This window comes from Tinamus guttatus, unplaced genomic scaffold, assembly GCF_059628265.1.
Source record: "Tinamus guttatus ecotype Peru unplaced genomic scaffold, ASM5962826v1 Tinamus_guttatus_pri_ptg000692l, whole genome shotgun sequence".
NCBI lineage: Eukaryota > Metazoa > Chordata > Aves > Tinamiformes > Tinamidae > Tinamus > Tinamus guttatus.
In genome coordinates this window covers 133,719-154,305 of record NW_028289226.1, presented here as the reverse complement: position 1 = coordinate 154,305, position 20,587 = coordinate 133,719, and the positions used below count along the sequence as shown (strand labels likewise).

General features: G+C 38.0%; 1 protein-coding gene across 1 annotated transcript in view; it reads right to left on the bottom strand.

Moving 5' to 3' along the window:
• Nucleotides 1-20,587, bottom strand: part of LOC104572033 (potassium voltage-gated channel subfamily KQT member 1) — a 463,821-nt gene that overhangs the window by 433,159 nt on the left and 10,075 nt on the right. Inside the window, exon 2 of the mRNA XM_088536664.1 lies at nt 9,402-9,492. Within this exon, the coding sequence (XP_088392790.1) occupies nt 9,402-9,492 (91 nt within the window). The remainder of the gene's footprint in view (nt 1-9,401; nt 9,493-20,587) is intronic.

The following is a 20,587-nucleotide window of genomic DNA, read 5'->3' as shown; positions in this document are numbered from 1 at the left end:
TGCCACGAGCTGTAGGTGACCCTGCGTGTGCAGGGGGGTTGGACTAGATGACCTCTAGAGGTCCCTTCCAACCTTAAGCATTCTATGATTCTATGATTCACCAGGGTGAGTAGAGAGAGAGGATCACCTCCTTCCACCTGCTGGCACTACTCTTCCTAATGCAGCACAGGATACCACTGGCCTTCTTGGCCACAAGGGCACATTGCGGACTTATGGTTAACCTGCCCACCAGGCCTCCCAGGTTCTTCTCTGCAGAGCTGCTTTCCAGCAGATCACCCCCCAGCCTGTACTGGTACATGGGGTTATTTCTTCTGAGGCACTTGGCTTGAACTTCATGAGGTTCCTCTCAGCTTGCCCAGGTCTCTCTGAATAGCAGCACAGCCCTCTGGTGTATCAGCTACTCCTCCCAGATTTGTATCATCAGCACACCTGCTGAGTACATGCTCTGTCTTTTTTTTCCATTAATGAGTAAGTTGAACAAGACTGGACCCAGTACTGACCCTTGGAGAAAATCACTAGCTACAGGCCTCCAACTAGACTTCAGTAGTGATCACAACCCTCTTAGCTCTGCCGTACAGCCAGTTCTCAATCCACCTCTCCTTCCACTCATCTAACCCATACTTCTTTCTGTACAGGTTGGCGATACTTCTAAGAAACCAAATTAGTTGAGGCTGCAACATGAACAGATTTGATGAGATCTTTGCTCCTTCCTTCCTTTTTCTTTGCCATTGCAATATGCTAGCATAAGTAAAATACAAACTCTAGGATTGGTTCCAACCCAAACTGTATCCAGTAACTCAGAGTCACCAAACACCTACCATATAAACGAAAGCTTTGGAAAATATTTGTGTTTTAACTTAAACATACTTGTGTTCTGCACCTGGGGATTTCTAAAGCACCCAAAACTTAATTCACAATTTTCACAGAAAAACAATAACATGTCTTTAGAAGTGATGCTATAAACGGCTGAAAAGAGACCAAAACATTTCAAAGCAAAAACACATTCGGGTTAAAATAATACAAATAAATATTAAAAAAAAAAAGGAAAAAAAAAACCACTCCAAACACACAAACCTCACTCAAGTTTTACTTTTAAGTCAATGTTTCCACCTCCCTGTTTTGCCTGGAATGAGAAGCAAGGAAATATGCACAATCTTTCCTCTGTTCTCATGGTATTTTCAGCCTCACTAAAGCCACAGATTAGTAGAAAGCTAAGAAATTTTAGAGCACAATTTGAAGGCAGAAGCTCAATATACACAACAAATGAGCTCACAGTTTACTGAAACTTAGATTCACCAAATTTTAATTATATGTCTGTAAATGCCACAGGTAATATTTCTTCCAAGTTTGTGGTGTCTGAAAACAAAACGAAAGTTTATTCTAGCACAATATCCAGTCTTCCAAACACATTTCAAGAATGATCTTCAATATAAAACAATTTTTGCATTTCAGAGATTTTGCAAATCTCTAAAATATTTGCATTTTAGCAGATTTATGGTGTTATCAGTGAAATTGGTTTACATCTGTTATTAAGGATCATTTGTTTCTATCAAAGGAAGTAGAATATCATATCTGTGTGGACCTACTGGAGGACTAAAGTGCTAAGCACTCCTCTGTGATTAGACAGAAAGATGGTACCAGACTGTGAACTAGAAGAACATTTCTAAACCAAGCCATCCCATAGCCTCACCTGCAAACTACAGTGTATGCCTCTATTGAGCTCACCCTCAGAAGCACATTTGCTCAGAGTCTTAGAGGAAAAAACATAATTAGAAAGCATAATTTACATTATTTTCTTGACAATGGTGATAGCATATGTTTTGAAAAATGGAAGATTTCCATAGCAATTCATATGAAAACAGAATTGCCATCCAACTGTATCAAAAGTATGCTTTCCTTACCTAGTGGCCACTTATATGGTATCCCACCTAAAAGACAACACTAACATCAGTTAAAAAAATCATTTCCATAGAACTGCTAGGTTAGTTAGGTGAAAGAGTCTGCAGAAGGGAAGCAAGTACTGAGTAGGCAAAATACTTCCTAGCGTTAATATATTGCTTGATACCTGCTGAGGACACTTTTAAAAACTGGAATTGAAGCTATATTCTGTCCTGACTGTATTTTATTCTCAAGTCAAATTGCAAAACCTATGATTTTAACTACCAACAAGAACCCCTTCTGTTTACAAACAGGAAACCCTGCTGAAGACAGTAAGGTTGTACAGTCCACCCGAAAGCAAAATAAATTGTTGTCAGGAAGGAGAAAGGAAAACATCTTCCATACATGTAATGCTCATCTCAGTTCATTGCTGATCTCAGTTCATTTTGCCCTGGACAGATGTCCAGGTTACCAAAACTACAGCAATTAATTGTTGGCAGTCTCAGGCCAAATACTAAAAGAACATGGAAACTGGACAAACATCATAGCTCTACAGGTGGTCCATCCATGACCCTCAAAAAGGTTATGAAAGCTTATATTGCCATTGTGTATACTTTTATTGAAAGATAGAAAACATACATTTTCCAGGGATGTCAAGACTGATCAAGTTCCTCTCAGTAAATTCTTTTCAATCAATTTTAAATACTAAGAACTCATATACTTCAACATCCTAAATTTATTGCGTTTCATTTTTCTTTTGCTAAAGAAAAGAAAGAACACAGCCACCACCAACAACCTTACGGTATGTTTTGGTAAGTTGGAAAGAATACCACTGTTGAGGCAACAAAAGTTGCTGAGGAGTTGTTAGGGAAATCACAAAACATGAATTTGAAAGAAAACTGCATGTTAATTGCTATACCATTATGCTTTGCTTCAATACTGTTGACATCCATCTGTAACTCTGAGATCCTTCTCTGTCTTTCTGAATTTTTCCAGATCTCTTGCTTTTCAAATCATACAATCATAGAATGCTTTAGGTTGGAAGGGACCTCCGGAGGTCATCTAGTCCAACCCCCCTGCACACACAGGGTCACCTAGAGCACGTGGCACAGGACTGCATGCAAGCGGGTCTTGAAGATCTCCAGAGAAGGAGACTCCACAACCTCTCTGGGCAACCTGTTCCAGTGCTCTGTCACCCTCACTGTCAAGAAATTTTTCCTTAAGTTCCCATGGAACTTTTGATGCTTTAGTGTGTGGCCGTTTCCTCTAGTTCTGTCGGTGGCCACCACTGAAAAGAGGCCAGCACCATCCTCCTCACTGCCTCCCTTGAGGTAGTTATATACACTGAATAGATCTCCTCTCAGCCTTCTCTTCTCCAGGAGATATACTTGAAGATACTGCTGAAAGAAGAAACACGGAACAGAAGAGTCTCAGTGGATTCCATAAAGCTGAAAAGATGTTTGGCATCAACGGAAAAACAGGGATGAAATCTAATGTAAAGTCAAAACCAAAAATAATGAGTAGGAACAAACCTTTATCTCCTTAAAATAAAAGCAAAATGGGGCTTGATCAAAGTATAGCTAAGAAATACCCTTGGCTGCTCTCGCTAGCACTCATCTTTGAATGTGCAGCCTCCCTAGGAAGAAAGAAATAAAACAAAAAAAATGACAAATGCACCTATAAAATTATTTGACCCTCCACCATCCAGGTGAAAGGAAGTCCCTAAGCTCATTGCATTCTTTTATGTACAGTCTGTCCATTGCTTAAGTCTCTTTTTTTGTCACACAAAATAAATCAAAAATATACATAATCATGTTTATACTACTCTTAACTCCATTTTATCTATTTTATAATAAAAGAAAGACAAAATAAGCTAAAAGTGAAATAGATATACAAATAACTTCTATCACTATCTAGTTCAATAATATATTTTCAAATAAGAAACTTTGTGGAAAGGCTGTCAACTTTTACATGAATCATCAAACAGGAAAATGCTCACATTAACATAAAATGAACACTGTATACATAAATATATGAAAGTGAGATATATATCCTGGAATTCACAAAATGTTCCAGCAGAGTTATGGGTAACTGCATGGAGGAAGCCGGAGAAGGGAAGTTCAGCTGAAGCGATTTAAGTGCACACATGAAACAGACGAGTATTTTCTCAGCTGCAGCTGTGTTTTAGGTGGAGAGCACACACAAGGCTCTCTTCACTTTTTTTTTTTTTTGTTCAAATACTTAGGTGCTCGGGTAGAAGGAGGAAGTGGCATGGCTAAATGAATAGTGTGTGCTCATGAAGATTCAATCAAGGAATGTCAGTTCAAAACAATGAAGCCTCAGAAGCAGACATAAAGGTTTAATAGTCTAAATGTTTGCACACGTGTGCTTATGTCCAGAATTTAATCTGATAACCCGTCTTCAAGTTTTTTTCAGTCCTTAGAGTTGAAAATGTCAATTTAGCAACCTGATTAGCCTAACAGCTACTCAAATGTTGTAAAAATCTATGATACTGAAAATATTTTCTAGTATCATTTTTTTCTCATAAAGTTCACAAATATTGTATATGAAAAAATGTTATCCTACATATCAAAAAGATGCAACTTTGCTGAGTGTGTTATGGCATCATTGGTTTATTCAGGTTTCTCTCAAACAAAAAACAATGATGTACTCAATGTTTGAAAGTCTGCTGTTTGTATATAAATGGTTTTGTTTAACACCTCTTGAGAAATAGTTTGCATGCACACCTGATGCATATGCTGAATTTTCTGTCTTTATATCAGAAGTATCTTTGTCTTTCAAATTATCAAAGTTGCTACTTCTATAGAGGATGAAATTGTATAATAATCAGGGAAGAGCATGATACACTATTCAAATTAGTTGTGACAACTACAATTCAAGTGGTATCGGCAAAGTCAGAGGAAGGTGGGGTTAAGGCAGATTTTTTTTTTCTACAAAAGAGCTAACTGTATTCTGCATTGTTTTTGAACAGTACTTTTCAGAATTGATTAGTTTAGAAAAATAATATTTAGGCAAACAAGTAATCAAACAATGAATCAAGTCGATTCAGGGTTTTCAATGATTGAAGGTGTTTATTTCTTTTAGATTCACCACTAAGAATCAATTTGCTCATCAGCATATCACGAAGTCTGAACTGAACAGTTCACCTCTAGTAGGGAGGGAAAGTTCAGCTTTCCTGTTGGAATAGGACCTATCCACGTGTGTTTCTTAACCAGCACATACAAAATGATCAAACCTCAACCACGGCAAAATAGCTCCTGTGGCTACAAAAGAGCTACACTTTGTGCAGACCTGATAATAAGGATATCCCAAAGATAAATTCTGATTCAAATATTGAGTCACTAGCTTTTTCCTTTGACATTTTTTTTGTCACGGGAGAAGTATTTTTTGCTTTCTCTCATATTGTTCTTTGAAGTGAGTACACCATATCTGTTAAAAAACTTTAAGCAATGTATCATCTGAAAGCAGATAAGCCAAAATCTAAAAGAAAGGTGTGGCAAAATCACAAGATGAATCAAAATCATCTAATAAGAAACATCAGACATTCACAACTAACAAAACATACATTGGTTTAAAGAAAAAAGATAGGGAAATGTGGAAAATCAGGGCTACATGTATTTTTATATTACATAAAAAATATTTTATACTATATGGTTTACATAATGATTTATGCCATTCTCTATTAACCCATAAAAGTGTGATTGTTAGTTTTGCCATTTTGAAAAACAAAATCATTATAATGATCCACAGTGGGAATCCTTTACTGTAGATACAAGTATGAATTCACAGTAGAACTTTCATTCTGCATCACTTTTTATTTTTTTCCGTGAGTGAGACCAGTTGATCTGTGTATCCATATACGGATTTTACATGTCTTCCCTCTTTCTTACTTTTGGGGAAAAGACACCAGAAACAAAGCATTGTCCTGCCTGAGTTCTAGAACACTATACTGCCTAAAACTGAGAGAAAGAACTTTTAAATCCTAAAGGGAACAAAATCACTAGGAGCAGGTCAAAAATATGATGTGCTTAGAAAGGAAACTTTTTTATTGGAGTGAAAATGCAATTAGTAAATGTTACTTTAACATATGTTTTTCCAGCACAGTAGTAATTTGAACCAAATCCCATAATGCTCAATTTGGAGGCAATTAAATCCAGCATATGCTACTGGAGTGTCACAGTGTTTTCAGATTATTCCTCTTCTGATTTGAAACAACGTGGTGGACTTTTCATAAACAAGCTTCAGACTAAGGCAGAATTCCCATGCTACAAAACAAAAAAGCCATAAACAAGGTGGCTGGGGATTAGTCTGATAAGACTCTGTTCTGGTGAGGCCGCACGTGGAGTATTGTGTGCAGTTCTGGGCTCCCCAGTACAAGAGGGACGTGGAGCTTCTAGAGAGGGTGCAGCGGAGATGGTTAAGGGACTGGAGCATTTGGCGTATGAGGAAAGACTAAACGAGCTGGGCCTGTTTAGCCTGGAGAAGAAAAAGCTGAGATCTGATCATTATGTGAAAGTACCTGAGAGGAGAATGTAGGGAGGATGAGGCCAACCTCTTCTCGGTGGTGGCCATGACAGGACAAGGGGGTAATGGGTACAAGCTGAATCACGGGAAGTTCCACCTCCATGTGAGGAAGAACTTCTTTACTATGAGGGTGACAGAGCCCTGGAACAGGCTGCCCAGAGAGGTTGTGGAGTCTCTTCCTCTGGAGATCTTGAAAACTCGCCTGGATGCCACCCTGTGCCATGTGTTCTAGGTGTCCCTGCTTTAGCAGGGGGGTTGGACTAGATGATCTCTAGAAGTCCCTTCCAACCTTGACCGTTCTGTGATTCTGTGATTCTTAACCGTTTGGTTTGTGAGTGTATCAGAATTAGAAAAATCCTATGAGTTCATCTTACTCTCACTCCCATATAAGAAATATTTCCCAAGTCTACTGGGCCACATCCTGAAAAGTACTCTTGATTCTGTTATTCATTCTTAGCTATACTTATTTCGCAATGATTTCTATTTAGAGAGTTCAAAATTATACAGCACTCAGCCAATACAACATGTTCTGTACTGCATCATGTCAATCTAATAGATAACATAAGCCATGAGAATAGCTGTATCATAACTCACATTGAAGAGCTGGATAGTTGAATTTCATTTCAGAAAAAAACTGGCAATTCAGCAGATCACTTAATGCAGAACTTAATTTTATGGACTCTGTTAAAAAATTTGCACTGCCAGTTTTTAACATGTTTAATTCATGAAATAGTTATTCCAGGTCTATTTTAATAAAATTTCATTTTAAAATCTAGTATTCTTGATCTATTTTCTAGTCTTTCTACACAACACCATGAAGCTCAGAAACAGACAAGGATGCTCCTTTAATTTTTCCTTCCTCCTAGATGTACAAAGGAGCTAGCAATGAAAAAATAAAGTAGTCAAATAGTTGGTTTTACTCGCCTATATTCTACGCTAACAGTATCTGCTCCATAATATTAAGAAAACGTTATATTTTTCTCCTGTGACCAGTTTACCTGTTAGTTCTTTAAGGGATTCATAAATGCGTACTGCTACACAAGTAAACTACACAAATAGCACAATATCCCAATAAATACAGTATGACATAATCATTCTCTGCATGACATATACAAGAATTCCATTATCATCTGTCAGAAATGAATTACCTTGCTAACAGCAGCTGAGAACTTGTACTAGATAATCAACATCGCACTTTTATTAATCAAACATAGAGGCCATAAGTGCTACTGCAGTATGTCAAAGGACAGATTTAGAATAAAAGCAGAACATTGATAAAAAATCCACCATTTTTACTTCCTAAAGCCAATTCATTAGGTGGGGTTTGGGGAAAGCCTTCAAACCTGTAAGAACACATGCAGTTCACAATTGGAGAGAAGAATAAAGGGTAGATGCCATGCCCAGCCTTATTTCTACTCCTTTGTCAGATTCAAAATGACCCCAGCATTTTAGGATATGAATGAAAAACTTAAGAGAGAGAAGGACAAGAGCATAGCCAAAAACTAAAGGAACAGTTGAACTCCTTCTCTCAGTTAGGAAGGATAGGCTTTCTTTGCAGAAGGCATGCTTGGAAAATTGCCCTCCCATTCCAAGCTTTTTCGCAAAGACAAAACCAAGCAATGAGTTCAGGAAAGCTGGAACAAGGTGAAGCATCTGCAACCCATAACTCTTTCATGATTATCTTCCCCTTCTAAATATTGCCACAGCACAGAGCTTCTTCCCTGATCTGGGAGGTCCTAATTTTAAACCTGAGCCTTTGTTTCAGCAGGATTTGGAAATGCAGGTGTGTTAATGAAAGCTACTTGCACTCACTACATGAGTATTGCTTGCAATAGAGCAATGCACTGCAATAGAGCCGTGAGAGAGGACCATACAATGTGGCTTACCACAGAGGTGGTATGTTAGTAATCTGAAGGTAGTCTTTAAATGTATGGTACTAAAAACAAAAACAAACAACAACAATAAAAAAAAAAAAGGACTCCAGGATCCAGACCTACTGAAACACAGAAGGTGATCCTAGCTAACACACTGAGCTTGCTTTGATCTTACTGCTATGCTGAGAAAGCTGGATAGGAACAAGTAAAGTAGGGGAAAAAATACAAAAGGGAACAGTACTGGAATCTGGTGAGGGCAACTCACCCCTCCCCACACACAAACTCACCACCACCAACAGCAACAACAAAAAAGCCCACACCACTACACACCACTCACAAGACCTCTACCATTTTTAGTAGATAAGAAGAAAATCTTCCTTTATTCTGTGGAGTGCTGATCACTATCGGTATTCAACTCGCTGTTTTTTTTTAATCCCATCCAGTATATATGTGCCTATACAGTTTTACCATTACTGCCCAGCCACAAGGCATCAGTTTATAGTCCACTATCAAACATTGATAGTCCACTGGAAACTGAATGCACTAGAAGGTAAATAACAGTATTTCCTATCCCTCCTTAATTCCAGCTGTAGTGACTGCAGTATTAAACACATCAGCATGCTTTATAGCAAAAACTACCCTATTTCCTCAAAGTCAAGAACACATTTGGCATTGATTTAAAAAAGTAACTAGCACAATGACATAAAAACTAAAAATTGTTTCCTTCATCTGTAACACTTTCTTACAGGAAATGATTTGCACTAGATTAAAAAAACGTACAATAAAAATAATGTTTAGTAATTTTCTCTTGTTTTTAAACATGATAATTAACATTTACTAGTGTTACTAGTGAACTAAGAAACCATCTTTTTGCAAGATCGTTCACAATAAAAATGAAATCTGTCTCTTGTAGATTACTATAGTGACCTCTCCTGGTAGAAAAATATATGACCTCCAATAAGGAAAGCACTCAACATATTAACCCTCACTTTAAATTTTCTTTGTAGCATAGTTTGCTTGAGGACTTCAAGATACTTCCCTTATTTATATAAAGCAGTTTAGATTTAGTTAAACCAACTAGAATCATAAGAAAAGTTTGCTTACCATCCAGAAAAGGGTCCCCGTGGCAAATTCTGAATAATGCTCTATAGTAGATAGTACACTGAATATTAAACAAATCAGCACCAAGAGAAATCTGTAAAAAGAATAAATTGTTTAGCGACCTCTTCAGTTGATCTGCAAGTCTAAATCTACTGTTACTTCTCTCATTCATATATTTTTTATCACAACTACTTTAAATCAGTTTGTTCTCATTCAGGCAGAGCATTCTATAAATGTCGTAGTTTTGCATTCAATGACTTAATGAAATAAAGAATAAAATGATAGAAAGGCTGGATGCTTCTAAATCAATAAGCAAAACCCATTATGAAATATAATTTCAAAAAGCTTGTCATAGAGAATAGGTCAAGCAAAGACATTGGCAGTTGTGTAACATATGCAGGATAGAAAACTGACAGATTTGATAACGTATTAATTATTGTAGACTTAGATATTTCACTAAAGTTGCTGATTGTCACTCCAGTAATAACTATTGCATTAACTGCATTCAATAAATTCAAAATAAATACAGAGGAAACAGCTGGTACCACAGTACTCCCAGTATCACTATTCAAGCAAAAACAAAAACAAAAACAAGTGTCAAAATGTATTATGCTCTGTCCCTCCAAAGTAGTAGCTTGAAAAGCAAAATTGAAAAGTTGTAACAATTGGGGGAAAAAAATGTTGTAACTGAATTCTGGATGATTAGTTCCTGAAAAATTGTCAGAGTCCCCACTACTGTAACGCCCACTCTCTCAGGTCAGATCTGCACCATTGCTAACGTGCTAAACATTTGCAAATGATGAATCTAAAAGTTTTATGATGAACCCTGATGGAGAAACTGGAAAGACTGGTTTCAGGTATGCTTACACTACAATTTTCATCATTTCTTAATGTCATGCAGAAAACAATTGAAAAGCTGAGATTTCTTCCCTTGACCAACCAGAACCATTTCATCTTGTATACTAGCTCTTTCATCTCTCATTTCCTCTGTGCCAATGTCAAGAGTCTGTGCCTAAATGCCAGAATTCCCAAACCAGCAACAAAACTTCACAGCCATGCATGTAAGGCGATTTTCTATGTCCTAGGGAAACCCTTCTAAATAAGATAAACACCACTGCCACAGCGAGTTCAAGAACTTCAGAGCAAATGGTGGACTAACAGCTTGGTGGCTCTACTATTAAAATTATGAGATTCCAGCACACATATGTAAGTATACCAAAAAAAAAACACTCAGTGTGCTTTAGTTTGTGTGTGCGTGCCTTTTTAAAAATCACATGAGGAAGAGCTTGTCAGAGGGGCAAAGTGCTTATTCAACCTGGAAGCCAGTGACAAACAAAGTGTCACAGGAGTTTAGGCTGGAACTTTTCCACTTTAGTATTTTTGGCAATGTCTCAGAAGAGGGAGAAAATATACCTCATCCAGTTCACAAGTGACAGCAAATTGGGGATGTAGTCAAGAAGTCTGAGAGCAAAGTTGCTGTTTAAGGACCCCCTAAACAGTCTATATGAAGAGGTCAACAGGAATCTCCAAGTTCAGCATGAACAAGTGTTAAATCCTGCACATAGGTTACACCCATTCATTAGGTAGGTATTTGGAACAGTCAGCCTGGGGCCCGTGTGAGGCAGGGTCTCCTCGGCAGACAGGAGCTGAGCAGTAGGGGCAGGAGCCGCAGCCACACGGCCAGTGCGTGCCCAGGCAGCTCGTGGGGCGGCCTCACGGGTGGGCAGCATGTGATCACCTGCCTGATTGGCTGCTTGGGCTGCTGGGCTCCCCGTGCTGCCCAGGCAGGGCAGGGGCTGCTCTGGGATTGGAACCTGGGTAAATTGTGTTTAACCCTAAATAAAGGTCTTTGGCTCACCACCACAGAGACCCTGCTCCTCAATGCGCCTGCAGGTATTTACTGTGTAGTGGCTCTGCAAAGGGCTTAGAGGACATGATTTATAGAGGGCTAAACAGGAATCAGCAGTTTTGTTGGCAGAGATGGAGAATGACAGCATCCTTAGCTGTATCAACAGCTAAGGTCTGTATGGACAGAAGCTAACAGCAGCCTTTTAGTAGTTACAAGAACGTCACTGAAAAAATTGAGCCAAAATCTATACAGAGGGACACAGCAGAAGTGACAATGATCATAAATTGAAAACAGGGAGTTCCAGCCATATATGTCTGTGAGGAAGGGAAGAATCAATTTGAAGATAACAGGCACTGGAAAGGTTAGTCCACAGCCGATGAGCAATCTGTAAAATACGCTAGACCGAAAAAGTACCCTGTGTGGACAGGCAGAGCTGGGAGATGATGATAGCCTCCTTTCTTGTACTATAGCCCATGGTTAGCATATGTGGCCAGAGGTGAGGTATCCAGGCTTGTAGCATTCTTGAGCTTTACTTTGAGATTTACATTCATGTTTCCTCCCAAGGCAAAGCAATGCAGGCACTCAGTAAAGGGCAAGCGTGGCCTGATACACCAGCATGACCTGTTGATACTGGACCTTGCTACCCCCAGAAGAGCTCCTACCTCATTGACTTACAGGCTCTACTCTGCTTCCCTGTAACTTACTTTCCAAGGAAGGCCAGCTGTTAGCTGCACACTGACACTGTTTCCCCAACAAGACAGTTGACCAGCTGCCCACTGTCATGGGGACAAGCAACAAAGTTGCAGGACAGGAAGGCTGCAGGGCTGCCCTGGGACACACATAGCCTCTTCCCACATGCCTGAAACAGATGCAAACCACAGTTGAGAAAAGACCCAATACAAAAAAAGTCTTGATGTCAGAGTGACAAAAAGAAACCATTACACATATTCCCTCAGTCACCTACAATGCCTATCACCTTGGTAGAAGAATTTTGATGAAGTAACTGTAAATCTGTGTTGAAAATACAGAAATATGAAACTAGGGTGTAAGGAGGATAGGTGTTTAAAGAAGTGTTTGTACAACTTTTTTGAGATGTTCTCTTTTTTTTAATACCCAAACTAATGAAAAAAATTTGGGATTGCCTGACAATAAGTAAAATTTCATAACTTGAAGAAGTTTTGTTGTGACACTTAGCTCTGAGCCAGATTGTTAGGGTGTTAAAAGGTGGAACACGTGGGTATCAACATCCCTACGCTCAGAAGGGTGTTAGCAGAAGCAGGTGCTCTAGCAACTAAGTAGAAGTGCTAGTAGCAAGCAGAATGACTGGGCCCAACACAAAGGCAAGATTTTAGGCATCTAATTTTAAGAAGGAGGTTGCAGGCTATTAAACCTGTTCTTACCTAGGCATACAGTTTACAGATGGCACTTCTATCTCATGGATCTGACACCTTGGTCTATGGGTACAATTAATAATATTAAAAAAAATACTAGTGCATTGATTTCCAAAGAGAATTCAAGTCAAGTGTAAGAACCAGCTTGAGGTTTCTATCCCTTAAATAGCTACAGTCTCTTGAAAACTTTCGGTAAACCTCTTGCTGGCCAACTGGTATTTAGTTCTGTTGAACACTGCTCCTTAGTTAGCCTCTATTGACAATGTTGTTAGCAGACTGTCAGCCTCTAGATGACTGAGATGCCGCAGCCTTGTGTAAAATACCAAGCGAAACCTGTGCTGTCAGGAGTAAAGGAGAGAAGGGTCCAATAAAGGTCTACTTATTGAAAATTCAAATATGATTTCTACCCATTTCTTTACATACAGGAAGCAGTTTCACCAGTTTTAATGGCATTAATGAAGAAAAATGTGTTCGTGGTGGACATTTTAATGATTTATAGCTCTTCATTGTTGGCAAATAGTTGGGACTGATATGTCTTTAGAAGAATAAGAGCAGAGGGGAGAAGGGAAAAGGGACCCAGATAGCAAAACCCTGGTCATGATATGCTAGCAGCAGTTTTAGCATGGGACTGTGTCCAGGTCCTGCTCAGCCAGCCAGAAGAGGGGGCAAAAGTTAAACTTTCTTCCCACAGGTGCAATTCCTGGAAAGTGATATTCCTAAAAACAAAATCGAACAGAGACACAGGAACAGAAGCCAGCACTTGCATTATAGGATAGAACAAGTTGATAAGGAACTTGTAGCTCAAGTATATTCCCAGCAACCAACACTAGGAGAGTTTAGGCATATGCAAAGTTTTAGTCTTTCCTTAGTAGGACTGCTTTTCATGTAAAGAAAATGCACATGTAATAATAAGGTAATCAGCAATTCCAAAAATGGATGAATGGAGAAAGCCACAAAGAGGTGAACAGATTTGTCCATACATCCAACATAGTGTCAGGCATGTAGAACTTGAGTCTGTTGAATAGTTTTCCTGCCAACAGTCATTGGAACGTAGCAACTTTGCGGGCGTTAGCTTTAGCCCTTTGAAATAGCAGCTAACCACATCAAACAACTCAAGAATACATTTAGCAAGTACTTCCTGGAACTACTTAGTCTGTTTGTTCACATCTTTCTTGTGAGATTGCTGTTTCTCTCCTACCGTTGCTGGAGGTCTTATTTCTAGGCAAAATGGCACATATGTAAAGCTGGCTCTGAATACTGCCCCATTCATTTCTCCCAGATCCCTGCCACTTCAATTACCTATTTTAAAATTCCTTTGTTTCCTTCTGCTGCCCACACTATTAATAAACAAAAAGACAAAGATAATTCACATGAATTTCTCTGACTTTTTAAGCTGACAGTATGGATGCTATACAAATACAGAGATTCCACATATTATGTACTGTAATAAAATACAGATTCATTATATTAAGATATACATAAATACTAGGTCATATTTCAGCTGCTAATGTTCCTGCTATCATTCATTATCATATTTCTTTCTACAGGTTTTAAGTAGGCATTGGTCAAAGCATTTCCTCCACTTACTGCAAAGAAAGTGCACCCCTCACAGTCTGACAGCTATTTTCAAGTGAAATAGCAGAGATGGTTTAGCAGCAGAGAAGACATCTTTCATCAGGAGGTTAGGATAGAGAAGAAAGGAAACTTTGCTAACAAAGCATAAGCATAACCTCTTCATCCCCTTTTCCATGGAATTCTAGCCTTTTCTTCCTACAACTGCACTGGAAAGTCTATGTTATGCAATGCATACAGCAGTTAAAAGGTCCACGTGTTGCTGGTTCACAAGAGCTGGCTTTAATCTACTTCAGTCAGGTACTGGTAACGAGGATTTTTGGTAAGATCTTTCCTTGCTGTGAACTCTGTGTGTGTGGTATGTTATTTTCAGTATCCCACCTGATTGTTTTAAAACTGGCTATGGCTAAGAGCCAATGACCTGTCTAACTGAAGAGCAAAGATACTCTAAGAGAGGATTTAGACTTTTTTTTCTCTGCTTATCATAAATCTATAGAATGTTCTAAGTTGTCTAGAATTAAGCTAAAATTACTTGCCTCATGTTAGGTCACTTATGAAGCCAAAATTCCAGAAAGGTGAGAATAATAATTTCGATAATAATAACAGCAGATTAGCTTTAGGAAGATGCAGATTTTTTAATTGCTTAATATCTTCTTGATGCTGATAAGAAAACTTCTGAAGAAAAACAATTCAGTCAAGATTTGCTCATACACAATGATTTTTACAGATCTACAATCAGATATAAATACAATGAAAGGAAATAGCAGTATGGTATTTTCAACAGCAAAATACATATTCTGTTCACATTAGTCTAAATATAGTCTATCATATAGAGGATGTTGAGGATGACAAATTAAGAAGAGGACCTGGGTATTCTAATATAGCCTGAATATGTTATCACTACATCTTCAGCAACATCTCCTAGATGCTCTTGTTTAAGCAAGATGATATCTAGATGATATCTAGTTCATCTAGATGAACTAGATGATATCTAAAGATAACTTCCAATTTCAACCATTCTGTGATTCTGTGATTCCTACAAAGCCTCAAGAAATAGAACCAGTCTTGGAAACCCTGAAAAGGAACAAGATCGAGAAAAAGGTGATCTAAGGTGCAAAGCTGTATGTGCATGAGGATGTACAAGGGAGGATAATGGTGCCATGGGGATAAGGGACAAAAGTTGCTAAGTTTCTCTCACTGTCTCCATTTCCAAAACACATATGAAAACCATTCAAAGGACACCTTAAACTCACTTAGTTTATGGCACAATGTATTCTGACCAGTAAGTGTCACTCCTCCCCACTGAATAAAGATGTTATTTTTATACTACTGGATACATTGGACATTTTATTGCTAAAGTATCATGTTGTCATGTAACTATTTTTTGAAATATAGAATCATTGGTGATCACTTTTGGTCATAAATGCTCTTTGCAAGAGGAGATTTAGAGCACTTGCATGTATTCCAGTTTCAGTAATCTCCTTTTCCTAATTCAAAATGTCCTGGTAATTTCAAGAAAAAAAGAAAAAAAAGCTTTTCTTTTTGCATACTACAATATCTTTAACCACTGAAGCAGCAACAGGATAGCATAAATATTAGCTGTTCCTAAAATGTCACATCTTGAACCTTAAGTGGGGACCCACACCAGACTTCAGCATAGGCAAAAGGAGGAGGAGACCTCAGAAAAGCAGTCTCTGTACATGTGGCTAGAAGGTAGCTGAAACATCGTCATACACAGACTCAATAAAAAAAATGTTTAGAGTTTTAGAAGTCTGGAATATTCCCATGATGCCAGCCAACAATGCCCTACAGGAAGCATCATGATTGCAGACTATCATTTACTGCATTGCTTTCTGTGACAGGTAATAAATAGCACAGCTTAAAGAAATTGAGGAAAAAGGCAGTGTGGAAGTGCTGACACTATTCAGAATGATGAATTTCCAAACAGAATATATACTGAAGTACAGAACCAAGCATAGAGCTGTGCGCAGAGCTGACCAAGCAGGGAAAAAAAAAAAAAACCAAATGCTTTTATCAGTATCACACATTATCTCCCTGAGGAGACAAATAGTAAATAATATTGCCAATGAGCTTTTGCTGAGTTCTGGAATCCCAGAATAAGTGCGAAAAGGAATAAATGCTTATATTACAAAGCTGAAAATTCAGGTATCCATCTCTATCTTTGGTGTATAATTAAAAGTGTGAATGGGTATGGGATAGTGTTTTCAGCTCACATGAGTTATTTTTCAGAGCAACCAATGTAATTCTAAAGAATTGGCTTAAAAGTGCCAAGGGAAAGGATAGCGATGTGTAAGGGTCCAGCACTTGCAAAAAAAGTACCCCATCGATGAACAATGCAATAGATGAAGAAAAACAACTTCTCCCATACTTTAGGGAGAAGAAAAGCCATCCTGTACTCCATGAGTGGAATGTGGAGAACCCCAGCAAAGATTATAATCTCATCAGATTTCAGAGATGACATTTTCAAGTAGGTAATCACTTCTCACTTTGGGCATGATATGGCAGACTGGATGTTTACGATCCTCTTGAGTATACATAATCCTATAAATATACATGCAGACTGTAACAGCAAGGACATTCTGAAATCTGATGATACCTGCAATAAATTTGAGGAAGAAGGTGGAAACAAACCTCTAAATTTTTAATGGAAAACTACCGTTGCTCTTTCCAGAAGCTGGACACTCTGGAAAATAATCAGACAAGGATTTAAATCGACAAATCCAGAATACATGTTCGGGGGTATGGTATAACTGACATGATATGAAGTAACAGTGAACAGTGCTCTTCAGCAAAATTCAAACATTTAATCTGATGCCTACAAAGCAACTGAAAGTTGAAACTGTTGGTGAAGACAATCATGAGACTGACATCTAGAGAAACAGACAAAGATGGTATCAACACTAATCAATATTGGGTCATTATAATGTGTTACCAAGCTCAAATAGGGATGGATGGACATGAGACTCTTGGTGTTGATTCCAAAAATGAGAAAATAAGCAGCAACAAAAAAAGAACTCGAATTAGTACCAAATTCCCTATGAAGAGCATAGCTGAATATATGGTAACCTGTGTGAAAGGCTCTCCTATGCAAGGTTCACCACTAATCTCCAGTGGTTTGTCTCCAAGTCCGACTTCATGTTTTGGTTTGAGAAAAAAGCTCTTTTTACAGTGTTTACACAGTGGCAAAGTCTACCAGCATTAATTTGTCAATAAGTGACTACCAGGTCCCAGGTCTCTCTAAATAATTCTTATTATATTTCTGGATTACTTTTAAGTAGCGTAAATGGATGAGTTTTATGTTGTTGACTTGGGTTGAAAGTACTTAAAGCTTGTAATGTGTCAATTTCACAATTGCATGTCTGGCTTCCTCTTGATCCCTGCTATCCATAATCTGTTTCGAAATGGGTAGTTCTCTGTGCTGCAAGTGAGTGAAAGCAGGTTGAAATTGTTTACTTGCTCTGCTGGCAAGTAGTTATTTACACCAAAAAAGAACTGATAGCTCTTCTCACTTGCTGGCAGCCATTCAGTTCCTACAGGATGATAAGGAAGACTGACCAGCTTGTAGGTTTGATTTGCTTTCTCCTATCCTGAGAGAAATACAATGCCACAAATAGTATTTTCTTTGTCTGATATATATGTATATATCCTCAGTGTAGAGGAGGTGTTTCCTCTCAAAATGTCTGTCTTTTTTTTCCTTGCAATTTTTACTTTTTTGAAAAAGATATAAAAGTACCCTATCTGTAGATTTCCCCCTGTCTCTCTTTCTCTTAAAAAAAAAAAAGCAGAGAAAAGAGGATTTTCTAAAAAATATATATGTATTTGTTATTCGATCTTGGAATCTCCCTTGGCAGAAATCGCACAACACAAAAGATGGTGGTGCCAGGCTTCCCATATGAAATCTTACTGTTTCATGATTTCTCCAAAATTCCTTCAGTTTTATGCATACAACAAAACAAAAAGTTCATATATGTATGCATATGCATGTATATACATTAAACATCATCTTTAAATCATATGCTGACATTTAAATTGGCAGTGCTACTGCATTAGATGGTTGGTAAGTCAATGTTAAAGGGTAAGAGTGGGTGCCTCTCTGTGCCTTGGTCTCCTTAAGCATCACTACAGCTTGCAGAGTAGATAGCGTAATTGCAAACATGCTTTTTTTGTTATGGTAGCCAGGGACAAATTCTGTTTAACAGATTAATTGGCTGTGAGTATGCTCTGCTGGAGCCCTCAAACACTGGGAACTCATAAGTTAGATACAACACTAAAAGCAAATTCATGACAAGTACTTTATTCAGTGGTGAACTCTGTCAAGGGCATGTTATAACTATCTCATTTTCCATGGAAGACAAATCTAATGAAAGCTCTTAAAGTATTAGATGTTTCTTCTTTTATGTTTTACATCAAATGATGCCATTCCTAGCAAAGACTATTTGTGCATGTGTTTTTCAGTGTTTATGTACTTGCAGCGCTGATATACAAGACACTTGTTGGAATTCATCTCCTGAACAACAAAAAAAGGGGTAGTGGAGGGGAACAAACTTAGAAACTGGAGAACAAAAAGACAGTTGCTTTGTGGCCTGTTGTGTCTGGCAAACTTGATCAGCTCTAAAAAGGTGTTTTTAAGAGAGGGAACACATTTCTAGAAAAATGCCCTACAGTGAAAGAAACCAACACAAAATATTATAGGAATTCTTAGTAGCATTTAGATGCTTTTTTTAGGGTTCACTGACATTATTAACACAAAGTCACATGTCTTTGCCCTGACACATGTTATTAACACAAAGATATATGTCTTTGCCCTGATCTCCTTCCTCAAAACTGGTTTGCTTCATTATAAAAAAGCCCTTTAGTTGAATGGCTGACAAACTGAATGGCTCAGTTTGTCTCCGGTTAAAATCATAAAAGTATTTTTGTGAATCTTTTAGACATAACTTTTTGTCCTATCTATTGTTTTCTCCAGAAAGATGTGAAGGCAAAATGTTCTGTCCTCCTAACACACTAGAACAAAAGAAATCTACTTGCTTCAGCTGAAGTTAAATTGTAAGAGACTCAGTGTAACATGTCTGAGTAAATCTATGTGCAATTCCCACCACCTGAGCATTTTTCTTGATGACAGACAGCTGAGCTGCCCAGTGAAAAAAAAAAATGATAGTTTCAAGATAATATGCTTTTATGGAGACTAAATGAATCTTGCCAACCAAAAGTTTTCTGAGGCAATGCAGAAGGGTGGATTGCTTTTTCATTTGAGTAGCTATTTTGAGGGAGACATATTAAGGAAGGAATACCCACTTTTTCATGCTAGAAAAATGCACAATATTCTCATTCTTGAGTGCCTGAAGTTCTTCACTTTATTCTAAATGGGATTGTACTGTCTTACATTATGTAGCCTTTATCCTTCTACAGAATATTCCTGCTATGCTGAATAAAACCTAAGTATTGCCTAAGTATTTTTGGTAGCCAGAGGAGCTGCCAATTAAGGGACTGGTGAAACTAAGGGAAGAGAAGGTTGCCAAGGTGCCTTGTCCCACCATTCTCTCAGAGATCTATTTCCAGTATCCTGGGGCTTGATGTTCTATTGAAAGGTCTTGTACTTGCATATATACAATCAAACACAAATTAGACTTGCTCATAAATTTCTATAAAGGAATAATTTTTCCATTGAAAACGCTAGTATGTTAAAATTATAAAGGAGTCTGAGAATGTGTTGGTTTCAGCATAACTGGAGAAGGAGACCAAACAGGTTTCTGGTGGAAATTTGCCTAGTTTTGCATTCTGCTAAATGGCAGCCTTCCCAGCAGGGAGTTTGGGCATATCTGATGTTCTATTTTGCCTCAGAACAATATATTTTTAGGGATTTGAAGGCTTCAACCAAAGGAAAATTCCAGATCACACATGGGTATAATAAGGATATCTGTTTTCAGGTTTTTCTCTTCAGCTAGATCTAGACTGCAGCCAAACAGCCCTGATAGGCCAACTGCATATAATATGACATTGTCCACCTGAATCCAATCAGATGGCAATTGAAAAGAATCCAGCACTTGTCTGTTCAGCTTTAAATCTTACAAATTTTGAGGTTTATTTCATGGGTGTTTATTTTTGGTTATTTGCTTTCTGTGGATATGACTGTTGATATTTTGAATGCTTGGAATATGAAATACTGTTTCTCTTCTACAGACTGTCCCTCTCTAGCATGAATCTAAAGCTGTTTGCTTTGCGATTCTGCATTTTGCTGAGGGCTCTTTTAAAAGTCAGTCTGGCCTTTGATCATACTTTATATACCTGATCTTGTCTCAGGGATACAGCAATATTCTGATCAGGGAATATCCAAAAGAAATATATCCTAGATATTC